At 36.3% G+C, this 16874-nt stretch overlaps 1 protein-coding gene across 1 annotated transcript; it reads right to left on the bottom strand.

The window, feature by feature from the left end:
* Positions 1-210: 210 nt before the first annotated feature.
* Positions 211-10402, bottom strand: LOC141511347 (keratin, type I cytoskeletal 28-like). The gene is made up of 8 exons (XM_074220569.1): positions 9938-10402; positions 8965-9047; positions 7781-7937; positions 6287-6448; positions 6081-6206; positions 3288-3505; positions 2153-2208; positions 211-353 (listed from the first exon to the last, which is right to left on the bottom strand). The coding sequence occupies exons 1-8, from the start codon at positions 10400-10402 to the stop codon at positions 211-213; spliced, it is 1410 nt and encodes a 469-aa protein (XP_074076670.1).
* Between the last annotated feature and the right edge of the window lie 6472 nt (positions 10403-16874).

The following is a 16874-nucleotide window of genomic DNA, read 5'->3' as shown; positions in this document are numbered from 1 at the left end:
TGAAAGAAATGATTAAAACACACAAAAATAGAAACCGATGTATATTTACTTTTTTATTTAACAGCAAAAAACCCCAAACCTGCTATGTGTGAAAAAGAAAAAGTATAAGCAGAGATCTTTACTAGGTATTTTAAGAACAGAAAATATTTTTCTTCTGTTTAGCATCATTCATCCTTCTAGAATTCTTTGCTTTCCTCTTGCTTGGGTTCCCTAGAAAGGGGCTCTTTGTTCTGTTTTTCCATTGCTTATCTTAGAAGTCTTTTCTTCAATGGAGTGAACCCTGGTTGAGAGGACTTTACCCCGCTGATCTAGCTCTTCAACAACAGTCTTTACTAGTGTGGTTTTGGAAAGATCTAGAAATGAACAGATGTGATATCAATTAAGACATTAATAAACATTTGTTAAACTCCTATTATGTATAAGTTACTAAGTTCCAGAGATACAAGTAGACAAAAGACAGTACCTGTCAGTATAGGATAAATAGAAAATAAAAAAAGGGAAGGTACTAGGACTTGAGGGTTTGGGAAAGGCTTCCTATAGCAGGTCAAATTTTATCTGGGATTTAAAGGAAGTCAGGTATATTTGCAGGTAGAGCAGAGAAGGGAGAATATTCCATCATGAGGGATAATCAGGGAAATGGCCCATAGCCAAGGAATGGAGTATTTTGGTGGCAGAACAACCATGAGAGCAGTATCACTGGATCAACGTGTACTTGCTGGGGAGTAAGATATAAGAAAGCTGGAAAGGCAAGAGGGAACTTGGTTATGAAAGGCTTTACCAAACAAGATTTTTTTATTTATTCCTGGAGGCAAAATGGAGCCAATGGAGTTTACTAATTAGGGTGTGGTAACATGGTCAGATTTGTATTTTAGAAAAATTACTTTAATGACTGAATAGAGAACAGATTGGAGTGGGAAGAGACTTAAGCTGACTCACAAGTAGGTTATTGTAATAATCAAAACATGAAGTGATGTTCTATTCTGGAGCTGAGGGATGGGAAGGGGAGTGTATTCAAGAGGTGTTGTCAAGGTGAAATAAGGATATATAAATATATATATATATATATTTATACATGTATATATACATATACATATGTTTATGTACATAGCTGTATATATGGAATAATAATATATGTGGAATGAGAATTGATACATACAAGTTCCATGTGTATTTCTATTCCTAAATTTGCTTCTGAGAGCAGAACACAGAATTCTTTTTTGTTTGTTTGTTTGTTTTAGCTTTTTGCAAGGCAAATGGGGTTAAGTGGCTTGCCCAAGGCCACACAGCTAGGTAATTATTAAATGTCCGAGACCTGATTTGAACCCAGGTACTCCTGAATCCAAGGCCATTGCTTTATCCACTATGCCACCTAGCTGCCCCAGAACAGAGAATTCTTTAGGAGAGATCTCCAACATTCCATTTTCCATCTTCATGTCTTTATAGAAGCCCTTCTCCCCTCATCACCATGTCTCCCCTCTCCCCCCACTTTACCTAAGTCTAGATTCATTCAATTCTCAGTTCTGCTGATCAAAATCTCTAGTTTCTTTCAAAGCTGACCTCAAGGGCCACCTGAGGTATTTCTTCATCTTTGAGGTTGTTTTCCACTTATTTTCATACCATTCATCCTCCTACTCCCCTTCCCCCTTCCAGCTATCCACATGTGTAGTTTTTTTCTTCATTAAATTGTAAGAAATTGTAAGCTCTTCAAGGGCAAGGTATTGTTCTGCTTATTTGTTTTTGTGTCCCTAGCATTTATAGTACAGTGATTGGCACATAAGTAGGCAAGAATGCTCTATCTATCTACCTCTCTAGTCTTTCTTGATTGCTTTCTTCTCTCTCTCTCTCTTTCTGGCAAATAGGGTTAAATGACTTGTCCAGCATCATTTGGCAAGTAAGTTTATGAGGCTGGATTTGAACTTATGAAGGTGTCTTCTTGATTTCAAACCCAGTGCCCTATCTACATCTAGCTTCTTGAAGTCAGAAAGCTCTAGAGTTAAATCTGGCTTCTGAGACTTGTTAGCTGATTATTTAATTTCTGTGTCCCTTAGGAGATTCCTTAGAATTTATTTCCTGAGTTTTAATGTCTTAGGATGAGTAGGTTGCTAGATCAATGGTTAAAAGTAATAGTAAAAATAGGAATACATTTTAATACCTTTAGTTGAATTTCCTGGACTTCCTGGCCCAAAGACTTTTGTTTTGGAGCATGAACTGTTAAAATAAAAATAAAGTTGACTTTTTTCCTTTTTCTGCTTGGTGTGATAGCAAGGAATATTTAAACCTAAGTGAAATTTGCATAAAAAATCAAAACCAGATTCACATTGACTGTAGAAGATATTCAAGCCTGTATCTTTTGAACTTGAAATTAAATGACATTTAATCTGAAAATGAACATTTATTTAAAAGACCAGGACTGTCTTTCACTCTTGAACCTCAACAAATGTTTCAGACATATCTAAAGACAGAAACATGGAAATGTGAATTCACTATTAGGCCAAAAGACTTAGCCTTTCTTCTCTTTACTTTATTCAGAGTTGCTGATGTGTTTATTCAATGTCCCTCCTACCAAAACTTGGACTCTTAGGGCACAAAGTTTTATCTTATAGGGAACTAGGTTTCCAAGTCACTTTCATGCAGTATTATGTATCTCTCCTTCCCTAATGTCCAATTCCCCTTTATATATTTTCTTTCCTAATTAGAATGGTGAATAGGGACTGTCTAGCTGGCTTGTATTGTATTTCTAGTTAGCACAGTGTCTAACACATAATAACCATTTGAAAAAATGCTTTAAAAATCTACTTCATTCATCAATTCTTAGCAGATTAACTAATAGGAAGTCTTCATGTAGGCCTGTCAAGTCATGGAGATGAGTTTGGGAAGGGTAGTATAATAGACCAGTTAGAATGCTAAAGTGAGGAATGGCTTCTAAATGAAGTTATTTGATCTGAGTGTCAGAAATAAGAAGGAAAGACAAGAGAAAGAAGAAAGAGAAGCTGGAGTGGAGAACCATGAATCCATGAATGATCAATTAACATGAAAAGTAGTTAATGGGAGCTTGTGACATTGATTGTAAGCACAGTGAATTAAAGTGAATATGATACCGGTAGGTGCAAGTTAGTTTAGTGGCTAGAATTGACCTCAAAATCAGAAAGACCTGGGTTCAATCCCACCTCTGATCTGTGTGACTAACCCCCTCATTTCTCTAGACAATTTGAGGGCAAATTGGTTATGGTTTTTGAAGTCTTGTGATCATGAAATTCAAAACCATATTTTCTAATGGACTTTCCTACCTTCCATCCCCATCAATCAGTCGACAGTAGGTCTCAATTTCCTTCTCAAGACGAATCTTTGTATCAAGCAGCTGCTCATACTCCAGCTTCTGGCCCTCTGTCTCAGTCCTGACCTGCTGCAGTTGCTCCTCTAGGGCCCCGATCTGGGCTTGGATTTGTGAGAGCTGCACACAGTAGTTCCCTTCTGTCTCACTCAAGGAACATTCCAGCGAGTGTTTCTGTGGATACAGGAGAAAGGTGTATCTGAGATTAAAATTAAGCTGGGGGGGGGGCAGCTTGGTGGTTCTGTAGATAGAGCACCTGCCCTGAAGTCAGGAGGACCTGAGTTCAAATCCAGCCTCAGGTACTTAATAATTGTCTAGCTGTGTGACCTTGGGCAAATCATTTAATCCCCTTACCTTAAATAACTTAAAAAATGTTTAAAAATTAAGTTAGAGGAATCCAACAAATGAGTCAGAGAGTGAAAACTGGCACAGTAGATCTAGGGCAGGGGTTCTTAATCTTTTTTTTTGACAATAGGGTTAAGTGACTTGCCCAAGGTCACATAGCTAGGTAATTATTAAGCATCTGAGGTCAGATTTGAACTCAGTCCTTTCTGTATTGCACCACCTGGTCTTAGAGTCAGAAGGACAGAAGTTCCTATCTAGCTTCAGACACTTGACTCTTACTGGCTGTGGGACCTTGGGGAAGTCACTTAACCCTAATTGCCCTGCACCCAGGGCTATCTCCAGTTGTCCTGATTCATATCTGGCTCGTGGACCCAGATGACTTTGGAGGAAAAAGTGAGGCTGATAACCTAGCACAGCACTCCCCTTCAATTCATGTAGTTGTCATGGCATCACCTCTCTGATGTCACGGTCTTCTTTGAAAATGAAGGACAAAAATATTGTTTTAATCTCATTTTCTGGGTAATGGACCCCTTTTTCAGTTAGATGAAGCCTGTAGATCCTTTCTTTGAATGATATTTTTAAGTGATCCCCTCAAGAAGTCAGCTGATGTCCTGCATTTATGTGAATGGATACCTTGTCCATGAATATGATGTATTTGGCCTTAAACTCATTTTCCTGAGAAATATTGGGATGATAGACAGGACAGAGTTAGCATTTTTTACACCAAAAAATGTCATTTATCCTGGGCTTCCTTTCCCTCTTGCTTTGTGAAAAGGAAAATGTGTCTTCATACTGTCTCTTTCTTCAAACATAACAAACAGATGGAAAAGACTAAATGACTTCCATTCTTTGGGTATAATGACATTTGATTTACTTTTTTTTTGTGATGTTAATGATTCAGCTCAGTGGGGAGGATGGGTCTCAGATGCAGAAAGACCTGAGTTTCAAGTTCTGTCCCTAATATACACTAGCTGTGTGACCATAATGTAGTGTCTTAGGTTTTAGGGCCCAAAACAAGTCTCTCAGTTGCATATGAATTCCTGATCTTCAATGATAGAGGAAACTTTCATAATGGAAGTTTCCTAAATAAAAAAAAATCATACTTGTGTAGTTTAAGCACTGTTTTATAAAACTGGCTAAAGAATTCAGCATAGCACATTAGTGGAATCATTATTAGTATTAGTTTTTTTGCAAGGCAATGGGGTTGCATGGCTTGCCCAAGGCCACACAGCTAGGTAATTATTAAGTGTCTGAGGCCATATTTGAACTCAGGTCCTCCTGACTTCAGGGCTGGTGCTCTATCCACTGTGCAACCTAGCCACCCCTATATTAGTGGAATTATTACATTGATTTCTTAGTAGCTAGGCACATATAAATTGTGGTTGTTTAAAAGCCTTTAATAAGCTCTCTTGAAATGATCTTGCATTGACTTTGTATATATTTTTATGTGTATATAAGATTATAAAGCTAGAGCTAGAAGGGACCACAGAGGCCATCTAGACCAACCCCATAATTTTACAGATGAGGAAATTGAGGTCCAGGGATGTTGAATGACTTATTCAAAGTCGTAAGTGCTAGAAGCAGGATTGGAATCCAGCATCACAGCCTTTCTAATAGACCAAAATAAGGCTTCCCTGTCAAGAATGTAAGTTCCTTAGGGAGTTGGGTAAGGAGTTGTTTCATTTCTATCTTAGTATCCCCATTGCTTGGCATGCAATAAGTATTTGAGACATGTTTGGTAATTGCTTTATGGATAATGCAGAAATTATTAATTCTTCAATTAACCAAGCAATAAGCATTTATTATGTGCCTATAATTTGCTAAGCATTATCCTAGGGTGTTGAATATTGCAAAGACAAATATCGAAAGGTCCTTGGCTTCAGTGAACTTCTGTGGGGTTTCAGGGTCAGGTGATTTTTCTGTTACTGTAAATTTTTTTTATTATTTTTAAATGAACACTCAGCCTGCATAGGGAATGATGTGTTTAGTGATGTCAAGAAGGTGGAACATGTAAATTTATTTTGTTTGCTTTTTTCTCTTCTTTCTTGACTAGCTTTTTGGGTAGAGAGAGTTGGGGGCGGGATTTATCTTGGGCCTAGAAAGAGCTAGGTAATAAAAGACAGTTCCTTTCCATATCTCTCTGCCCAAAGGCAATCAACCAACCAAGTAGATTACATGGGGAACAAAGGTATAATGCAGCTAGTATGTACAAAGATGCTACATTTGCAATTTTAGGGAAACCACTTGACCTCTCAGCTTCAATTTCCACAAATGAGGTCAAACAAGATGGTTTGAATTAGAAGGTCCCTTCCTGCACTTAATCTGTGGTTTTAAGAAAAGATGTATTTCTTTGAAAGGTCTTTAAATCATGCAAAGGTCCAGGACCCATACGATTCTCACCCACCGTTGCCAGGAGGGACTGTAGCTCGATCTCTAGGGTTTGGACCATCCGCTTCATTTCGGTAAGCTCACTCCTGGCCGAGGTGGTGGCCCCAGCATCGTCGGAGATCTGCTGCTGGAGTGTGGCACTCTGCATCAGGAGACAGGTTAAGTCAGTTTGGTGGGGACTGAAGAGAGCAGGATAATGAATATCAGCTGTGACTGATCTACCTTTTCATTGAACCAGGCTTCAGCATCCCTGCGGTTCTGCTCAGCCAGGTCTTCATACTCGGCTCTCATGTTGTTGAGCAGAACTGTCAGATCCACCCCTGGGGCTGCGTTCATCTCCACATTCACGTTCCCACCTGCAGCACACTGAAGGGCTTTCATTTCCTGAAAGGGAAATACAAGGAAGATTTTCAAGGTGAGATTTGATGCCAGTAAGTAGAGAACCAAAGAGCAGCCATATCAACTTTGTGGGTTGAATAATTTTTGTGCTGTATTCAAATTCATTCTAGATTCTTTCTTTGACTTAGGTTTCTTGCACTCTCCCTCCCCCGTCACATCCCTTTTTAAAGTTGTTAATAATTTGGTATAATGCAGCAATTTCTAACCTGGGGTCCATGAACTTATAAAAAAATATTTTGGTAACTATTTCAAAATAATTTATCTTCTTTGTAATCTGTGTATTTTATTTTATGCATTTAAAAGCTATTCTTAAAAGGAGTTCCTTCATAGATCAAACAAAGGATTTGATAATACAAAAGATTAATAATTCCTGGCATAGGAAGGTATGCAACCATCTCTTGTCCAGTGACACTCATACAGTCACTGAACCTCTTAGTGTCCCCCAAGCAATTTCCTAAGACTAAACTGCAGAATTCTTATCAGTCTATTCTGATGGAGTGAGTTTTTTTGAAAGTGAAAGTTCAGTTCAATTTCATAAATATCTATTAAGTTCCTACTATGCAATAGCACTGTGCTAAGTTCTGGGCTATAAAAAAAAAAGAGGGCAAAGACAGTGCCTGTCTTCAAAGAGTTTGAAGTCTAAATGGTGGTGGTGGTGGGAATATATTATACAAAAAATACAAAGCTATATGGGATAAATGAAAAAATAATTCAAAGAGGGAAAACACTGGAAATTCACCAATAGCAATGAAATAATAGGTTTCATTTAAAATCCCCCCCCCATTAAAAAAACAATCAAACAGCCTCTTCTAGACCCAAAAGATTTATGGACAGTTTATAGGACATTGGATAATGTTTCAATTTCTTTTAGGTAAGAATTTAGAGAAGATATTAAACAATGTGACTGCACCTCTCTAAATCAGATAAATGCAATCCAGACACTGTACCTCTCTGGATCTTGATTTTCTTTCTCCTCTGTAAAATGAGACACTTGGACTAGATTATATCTAAGAACCTGCCTTGTTTTAATCTATTTCTGCATAATCTCTAACATCCTTTAGAGATTTTATCAACCGAGATCACATTTGTTAAGAACTCAGCACAACGCTGAGTAGATGCTTAATAAATTTTGCCTTCCCTTTCTGTTCAAACTATTTTAAACAATTTTTGGGGAGATGAAACTATATAAAATGTATAATATAAAATTGGGCCATTATACTTGAGAGAAATAGTCTGGCATAAAGTGGCAATCTTCAGACTTACTAGAAGGGAGTTTAGATGAACAAAGAATGCATGGGGTTTTATTTTACTCCTTACCTCTTCATGGTTCTTCTTGAGGTAAGTTAACTCTTCATTCATAGTTTCGTATTGAATTTCCAAGTCAGTTCTGCAGAGTGTCAGCTCATCTAGAACTCTGCGTAGGCCATTGATATCTGCCTCAACACTTTGGTGAAAAGCCAACTCATTCTCAAACCTTAGAGAACATTGCATTCATTTTCAGGACAAAGTAGCATGAGGTAAGACAAAAACAAAACCAAATTCCCTTTAAATTGAAAATCAGAATAGACCAAGATAGAATTAAGAATTTCTTTTGGGCAATTGGGTAACTTTGGGCAATTATTAATAAATAATAATATAAATCATATATAATATAAATTACTACTAATAATTTTCTCAAAAAACATTTTTGGGTTTATATTGCTAAAGGACTGAAAATATTTTCTTGTTTTTTGTTCATTTTCAGTCATGTCCAATTCTCCCTATTTGGAGTTTTCTTTGCAAGTATACTAGACTGGTTTTCCATTTCCTTCTTCAATTCATTTTACAGATGAAGAAACTGAGGTAAACAGGATCACACAGCTAGTAGGTGTCTGAGGTTGAATTTGAACTCAGAAAGATGAATCTTTGTGACACTTAGCTGCTGTACCATCTTGTGGCTTGTAAAGACTATCAAATGTTCTCCAAATCTGGCAAAATTTCAATCTAGCCTCCTGACAAAAAGCCCTGGTTAAGACTTTAACAAGTAGTGCTTTGGTACACTTAGGCAAACATAAGGAAATTTTTTACAATTCTTTATATGAATCAATCAAGCTAGGCACTATGTTACATTCTAGAGTAGCATACATCCTACTCATAGTAATATCACTTCCAAATTATTTCATTGGAGTAGAGTTCCAAAAACATGTTGAAATTTTTTCTGTCTCATTTAAAAATTTAATTTCATTTTTTATACCATAGGAAGTATTTTGTTCAAAATTTAACTATTTTAATCATAATGTATAGCTATGTATAGCTAATTCTGACTAGCTATAAAAAAGCAACTGGACAAGATGCTTAACAGCCTTGGTTTCTTCATCTGAAAATGGCAGTAATAAATGCATCTAGCTCACAAAGTTGTTGAGGAACTAAGACTCTTTCCACTGTTCCATGTAGCCGCCCAGAAATAAAATGAAACATTTCTCTCTTGAGCATTGTTCCTAACATTTTTGTATACCCCTTACTTCAGGCGGAAATCATCTGCAGCCAGCCTGGCATTGTCAATCTGCAGAACAACATTAGCATTGCTTGTGGTAGAAGAGATAAGCTAGAACAGATCAAAAGAGAAAGAAATTTATAACATGCATTTTACAAGCCAAAATCCCATTTCATAAGACAAAATGTGTTACAAAACTAAATGGAAAAACTTTCTTAAAAAGCAATTAAAGTGTTCTTAACTTTAAAAAGTCCTCATATAGTTTTATTTCATTCAAGATCAGAGATGTCGATCTGGATTCCACTTAACAGGTCATCATTCCAGTTCATTCATTTTATTTTTTGAGTGCTAAATGAAGAGACTTGTACATGGTCATAAAAGTTAGTAAATTATAGAGCTTGGGGCTTGAGTCCTAGTCTTCTAATCCAACCTTATTGAATATTATTGTTTAAAATAAATCATAAGATCACAGAATTTAGAACTGAAAAGGACTTTAGAAGTCATCTTCAACTCCTTCTTACATTTAAAGAAACTGAATCTTAGAGAGGAAAAGTGACTTATCTAAGGTTATATTTTTAGAAAATAGCCAATTTTCCTGACTCTAGATTCAGCATACTTTCCACTACCCCAAACTATTTTGCCTTAGGTGAAAATGTTCAAAGCTGAGGATGTACAATTGAACTGGAAGCATCCAGTCCAATGCAATGAACATTTACTAAGTACCTACTACATGCAAGTAACTACTCGAGGGACTGGGAATATAAAGACTAAATGAAAAATGGCATCAATAATTCCCATCACTTTTAGTCACACTGAAACTCAAGAGCAAAAATGCCTATGCTTTTCTAAAAGAAAAAGAATTACCAATTAAAATCAATCATAACAATCTACCTTACATGACAAATAAATTTGAATATCACCTTAATGTAGAGACCTTGCTAGGGAATTCATAGTATAAAGCCAAGCATACTTGAAATTGTTTCAAATTTGGTATTTCTTACCTTATTCTTAAGATCTTCAATTGTCAGCTGATATCTGCTATAATCATGGTCTAGACCACGACAGGATCCAGGACCGAATTTCTCATACCAGCCTTTAATTTTTTGCTCTAGCTCAGAATTGGCCTCCTCCAGAGCTCTCACATTTTCCAGGTAGGAAGCCAGACGATCGTTAAGGTTCTGCATGGTGACCTTCTCATTGCCAGAGAGGAGGCCTTCGTTCCCCACAAAGCCAGTACCAGAAAGACTTCCAAAGCTACTACCAATAGGGTTCCCACTTGGGGCTCCTCCTGAACTTCCACCTAAGCAACTTCCATAACCTCCACCAGGTAAGTTTCCACCTCCTACAATAGAGCTGCTACACATGCTATTATTTCCAAAGCTAGTGCTACCATTGGGCATTCTGACTGACCCAGCTCCAGCCCATGAGCAGATTCGTCTAGGTCCAGTAGAAATGCGAAGAGACATGGCCTTTGAAGAAAGAATTCAACTTGTTTGTGGATAGCTAGAGATTCAAAGACTGCTTAGTTCAGATGATTTCAGTGAGTTTTATATACAATGAGTAGGGGTGTTTCTCTTTGAATTCAGCCTGAGAAAAATGATATCTGCTAGATCCACATGAATTATCCATAATTGGATGATTTGGGGGGGCAATTAACATCTAACTCCTACAGGTCCCCTACATATGCATATTAGCTTATTAGGAAGGCACCTACCTTAAGGATATTTATGATTTTAAAAATAATAGGGTGATGCTAGGTTGCTTTAATTATTTATCTTCTAATTTTTAGATGAGTAATTCTTTGCTTTCATCCAGACTAGTGGACTATAATTAGCATCATCTAATGTAAGTTATTATCATATTTCAAAGAAAAAGTAAAAACTCGATAGGGATCCTGTTTGTGTTTAGAATATCAGTCAATATTTGAGTCAATTTATTTGTTTAAGAAAACCTTTTGGTTTAGTTTTGTACATTTTGGGTTTAATGCAATCAACTGGATAACATCTAAAATCAGGAGGACTTCATTATATATATATATATATAAGGGATCTTTATTCCATTTGTATTCTGCAAAGAATATACTCTCTGACAGTAGTGAGTGTCCTTGGCTCATAGATCTCCTTTTTTATGCTCTGCTTCATACTGATTCACTCTATTCCCTTCTGCTTTATGAAATGATACTGCTCATAACTGTCAATCATCCTTCTTTGTAAGTTTTTTTTATAGACAAATTTATTATCTAACCCATTATGACCTTTGGCAGCCATCTTTCTCCATTTGGAAAACAAGTTAGATTTTTATTGATTAAGATGCTTTCTGGACTCTTTAGGTCTTCATTGTGTAGCAGTTACTTTTTGTTGTTTAGAATTTTGAGTAAAATTAGAAGTTGGTGTATCATTTCTGTTCATTTTTTGTTTTTGTTTTAGTAACTTATTTAAAAAATCCAGGATTTATCCATTTTAATTGCAGGCCTGACATTTATCATTATTTTTCCTCTTTCTCCTCCTCATTTTTCTTGTTCCTTCTCCATCTCCTCCTCTTCCTCCTCCTTTTTCTCCCCTTCCTCTTCTTCTTCTTAACAAATTGACTGTGCACAGACAGATGACTTAGGAATAACTCCCACATCAATAGCAGATCTTTTTCCTTTATGCAAAGATGTAATCAATATTTTTTTGATGGTATTTTGTGCTCCCTACTGCCAATTCTGTTTTTGAAGAAAATAGTCATGGAAAAGTGTTGCAGTAGATAGAGCAAGGGACCTTGAATCAGGATGAACTGAGTTCCACTCTAGTCCCATATACTTAATAACAGGATAACCCTGGAGGCATCACTTAGTCTTTGTCTCCCCATGGCTTCTTCATCTTCAAATGAGGATAATAATAGTAACTACATCCCAGGGTTGGCGTGAGAAGAAAATGAGATGATATTTCTAAAGCTTTTTGCAAACCTTAAAGTACTATATAAATGCTAACTATTATAATAGAGTAATAAGGCTTTGGTCTAATCAAGAAATCTCAGTTCCTTCTCCTCAAACATAATTTCCCATATATTGAATAAATGAATGAAGAAAGCATTGATTAAGTGCTTGCTATATTCAAAGTATTGTGCTAAGGGCCAAGAAAACAAATAGAAAAGTAAGATAGTTTCTGTTCTCAAGGAGCTTGAATTCCAAAGGGGCAAACAATACATGTACCATTTCTTTCTATTCTTATCCTTTCCTCACCTTTATACTGAAATAGAATGAATTTTTATTTCATTAGAAGAATCTTAACTTCACAACTAATTTTGGTACATAAACTATTCTTGTTTTTATGGTAGTCTTTTTAGAAATACTGATCATTAATACTTCAAATACCCAATAGCCAACTATCTCATGAAATAATGTAGGGTGTCCCAAAAGTCTTAGTACAGTTTTAACCTTTAATAATTAACCGTTCCCAACCCTAACCCTCAGATAGTTTAATATTGTACTAAGAATTTCGAAACATCTTGTTTTACTTTTTGTCCCTGAGCAGACAATAAGACCCCTTCTACCAGCTCCTTTCATTGCCTCTCCAAGGAATTCCTGAGAAGTAATCTTTCACTGAGCTGTAGCTTCCTTTGTTCTTCTGGCTTCATTAATTGAAAGAATATAAAGATTACTCTGATTTAACATCTCCAGAAATGAATATAATCATTGATGATTGGACAGAGATCTTATATTGAAGGAAACATAGGCAAACTGCTTTTTTTTTTTGGATATCTAATTAAACTAAATCCTCTGCCTTCTTTCTCTCTGCTCTCTTATTATCATTATAGATAAGTATAAGTGTGATACAATTTACTTTTGTACATCACACATCTCTCCTTCCCCCTTGTTCTTCCTAGGGAAGAGCAGGTAGGAATATGCTATGTCATCAGCACTATGTTAAATCCTTTACAAATTGTATTTCATTTGTTTGTCACAATAACCCCCTGAAGTAGGTATTATCATTATCTCTATTTGATGGGAAAATGGAAGCAGCAGAGGTTGTATGACTTGCCTAGAGTCACACAACTAGTAAGAAGCTGAGACCAGATTTGAGCCCAGGTTCAAAGCTTTTATCTTTTGCCACCAAGCTACTGCCCACACAGTAGAATATAATCTTTTTGAGGGCAAGAGTAATTTCATTTATGCTTTCATATCCCCATCCTCAGGACATTGCTTTGCACAATGAGTAGATATTTGTTGAATTAAAGGATTTTGTAAGATCACAACATAAATATGGGAATCACTTTGTTGGGGAAGAGTGCTAACAGTTGCCTCATGCTCAGGGCTAACCTTCTTTCCTTCTGCTCTTTGTAATTCCTTGTTTGCTATATGTCATGGCCTGTTCACACATACTATGCACTTTCCCATTAGCCTCTGAGTAATACTTAATTTTAATTCTTGGAGACTGTTGTTTTCTATGACTCAATCTGATGATTAATCTCAAGTGGGGCATTAAAAAAATATTATCCAATGTTATGGAGGAGATCCAGAACACTGGATGGTGAGGTCTTTTTTTTGTGGTTAATATTCTTTAGCACAAATCCTGATACATTAAACATTTATTGAATTCTGAATGATTTATTGACTTGACCCGACTTGTGGGTTGCATCAAACTTTAAAGGAAGGAAGGAAGGAAGGAAAGAGAGGAGGAAGGAAGGAAGGGGAAAGGGGAGGAAAGATAGAAAGAAAAAAAGCATTTTTAGGCACTTACTTTGTTTCAGACACTGTGCTAAGCACATTACAAATATTTAATCATTTGATACTCATAACAACCTAACAGTGTAGGTACTGTTATTATCCTCATTTTACAGTTAAAGAAGGACAACTAGATGGCACAATGGATAGATCACTAGACCAGGGGTCAGGAAAGCCTGAGTTCAAATCCTGTCTCAGATACTTACTACCTGTGTGACACTGGACAAGTCAAATAACCCAATTTGCCTCAGTTTTCTCATGTGTAAAATGAGTTAGATAAGGTATGGCAAACCATTGTAGTATCTATGACAAGAAAACCCCAAATGGAGTCATGAAGAGTTGGACATGACTGAACCACAACAACAAAGGAGCTATGGAAACTGTGGCGGGCATGGCTTAAATAACTTACCCAAGTAAGATAGCAAGTGTCTGAGACTAGATCTGAACTTAGCTCTTCCTGATCCCACATGTAGTATTATATATTTTTTCTACCTGGTTAAAGATTTTTTGATTGTACACATGATCAATAAAAAGCTTGTCTCAATATATATACATATTTTTCTATTTATAAATTATAAACATTTACCACTATGCTAATAATTCTGTTATGAAGTTTACAAAAAATAGAAATTAAACAAGATAGGATAAGGATGAAAATTTCAGTTTATTGAGTAGGAGAATTGAGCCAATAGAGTTTATTGAGTAGAAGAATGTCCTTGTCAGACCCATTTTTAGGAAAAATCACTTTGGCAGCTCTTTGGAGGATAGATTAGAAGTGGAAAGACTATAGTCAGGTAGACCAGACAAAAGATTATTTCAATAGTTAGGACAAAAGATGATGAGAAACTGAATCATAGATTTCATCCTATACCTCCCTATTCAGTAAATTCCAGTGGCTCCCTATCTACTCCAAGATAAACGTAACATTTTTCTATTTGGCTTTAAAAACCTTCTCTTTCTAATTTTCTGATCTTCTTACACCTGACTCCCCTCCATGATTGTTGCCAGTGATACTTGACTCCCTGTTCTTTGCACATGACCCCTCCATCTCTTTGATTCTGTCAGTTTTCACTAGCTACCCCCACCTCACATCCCATGTATGGAATTCCTTCTTTCCTTTTCTCTATCTAATGTTTTCCTTGACTTCCTTCAGATTTTAGTTAATGATTCTTCCTTTAATGTCAGTGCCTTCGCTCTCTGTTGATTATCTCCAATTTATCCTGCTTATATCTTAACTATTCATAGTTGTCTCCCCTGTTGGTTTCTGCCTTTCTTGTTTAGAGTAGGTTTCTACCTTTCTTTGTATTTCCATTTGTTGTTGTCCAGTCATTCAGATGTGTTTGACTCTGTGAACCCATGGGTTATACTGTTCATTGTATTTTCTTGGAAAAGATACTCAAGTGATTGCTCTTTTCCTTCTCCAGCTCACTTTACAGATGAGGAAACTGAAGCAAATGAGTTTAAGCAAATTGCTCAGTCACACAATTAGTAAGTGACTGAAATTAGATTGGAGATTGGGTCTTCTTGTCTCCAGATCTAATGCTCTTTCCTATAACACACCCAGCTGCCTCCAATCACATGTTAGACACTTAATAAATTCACATTTGTTGATTTGTCTTGAATTGGACTGATGGCTGCGTGAGCAGAAAGAAAGTAAGTAGCTGTGAGTGGTGTTGAAGTGGTAGAAATGACAAAATTTGGCAAAAAGTGAGAGAAGTCAGAGCAAAACAAGTTTGCCAACCTGGGCAACTAGAAAGATGGTGAGTGTACTTAAAAAAATCAGAGAACTTCGGAAGAGGGGTAATTTTAGAGCAAAAATAATAAACTCTGTTTTGCATATATTGAGTTTGAGATGCTGCCTTACTTTTAGGGTAGCAAATACTAAATATACAAGAGACAGATGGTAATTCAGGACTGAAGTTCAGGAGAAAGACTTGGACTGGTTAGATGTTTAGATCTGGGAAAGTCAAGTGTAGAGATGGTCATTAAACCTATAGGAGTCATTGAGATTCCTGAGGGAGAGTGTAGAGAGAAAGAAGAGAGTCCAGCCTAGAACCTTGGCATACAATGGCATCTAGAGGGTATGTTAAATTTGATGAGCCAGCAATTAGATAGTTAAGAAGAGAAACAAGAGAGAAAAGTGTTATAAGCATTTAGAGAAAAATTATTCAGGAGGAGAGGGAGGTCATCAGTGTTAAAAACTACCAAGTTGATAGTGAGATCTGGGAAAAGACTCTTGAACTTAGCAATACAGAGATCTCTATAACTTTAGAGAGAAAAATCTTTATTGAGTAAGGTCTCCAAATTAATGAAGAGGTTGAGAGCATGGGTTATTAGGATTCTTTTTTAGGTTTTTGCAAGGCAAATGGGGTTAAGTGGCTTGCCTAAGGCCACACAGCTAGGTAATTATTAAGTGTCTGAGACTGGATTTGAACCCAGGTACTCCTGACTCCAAGGCTGGTGCTTTATCCACTGTGCCACCTAGACACCCCAGCATATTACTTTCAAAAGATTTAATAGCAAGGTCAGCAAATTACCATTAAATCACATCAACAAGTTCCTTAGTAATTTGACAGAGTTTATTTTATAACTGAAAAATGGAACTACATTCATGCGGCTGATTTGTTAGTTTTACAGGAAAGTAGGAAGATTTGCAGTAATCAGCTGTTGGGAATGCCCAGTGTAGACTGAATTTCTAGGATGGGACAACTGCTAGATTCAGTATTTCATTGGCTTCAAACTCTTGCCTATAATTCTGTGAATTTTTTTGACAAGTATTTTTCAATGATCTTTTAAGAATTCAAGCAATTGGTCTTTGATGCTCTCTCTGAAAAAAAGAGTTAACTTAGTAAAAGGAAGAACTTGGAGTGAGATGAGAGTCAACCCCCTCCTTCCAGCTGTCTAAAAAGGGCAACTGGACCTTTAGTAGAGTCCCATGATAGCTAAGCTTAATCCTAAAATTATTTTTATTTTATTTTTATTTTAATAAAGATTAATTCTAATTTATCTGTTAATAATTCTTATTAAACTATCCATTTACTGAATATTTAGATAACAGGTTTAAAAGAATATTTATGCTAGCTTAACTTTTTTTTCTTTGTGATTTTTGCAAGGTAATGGGATTAAGTGACTTGCCCAAGGTCACATACTAGGTAATTATTAAGTGTCTGAGGCTAGATTTGAATTCAGGTCCTCATGACTCCCAGGCCAATGCCTTCCCCACTGAATCACCT

Source organism: Macrotis lagotis, chromosome 2 (assembly GCF_037893015.1).
Source record: "Macrotis lagotis isolate mMagLag1 chromosome 2, bilby.v1.9.chrom.fasta, whole genome shotgun sequence".
In the NCBI taxonomy this organism is placed as follows: domain Eukaryota; kingdom Metazoa; phylum Chordata; class Mammalia; order Peramelemorphia; family Peramelidae; genus Macrotis; species Macrotis lagotis.
Note: the sequence above shows the minus strand (reverse complement) of the source record. Positions and strands in the feature narration are given on the sequence as shown.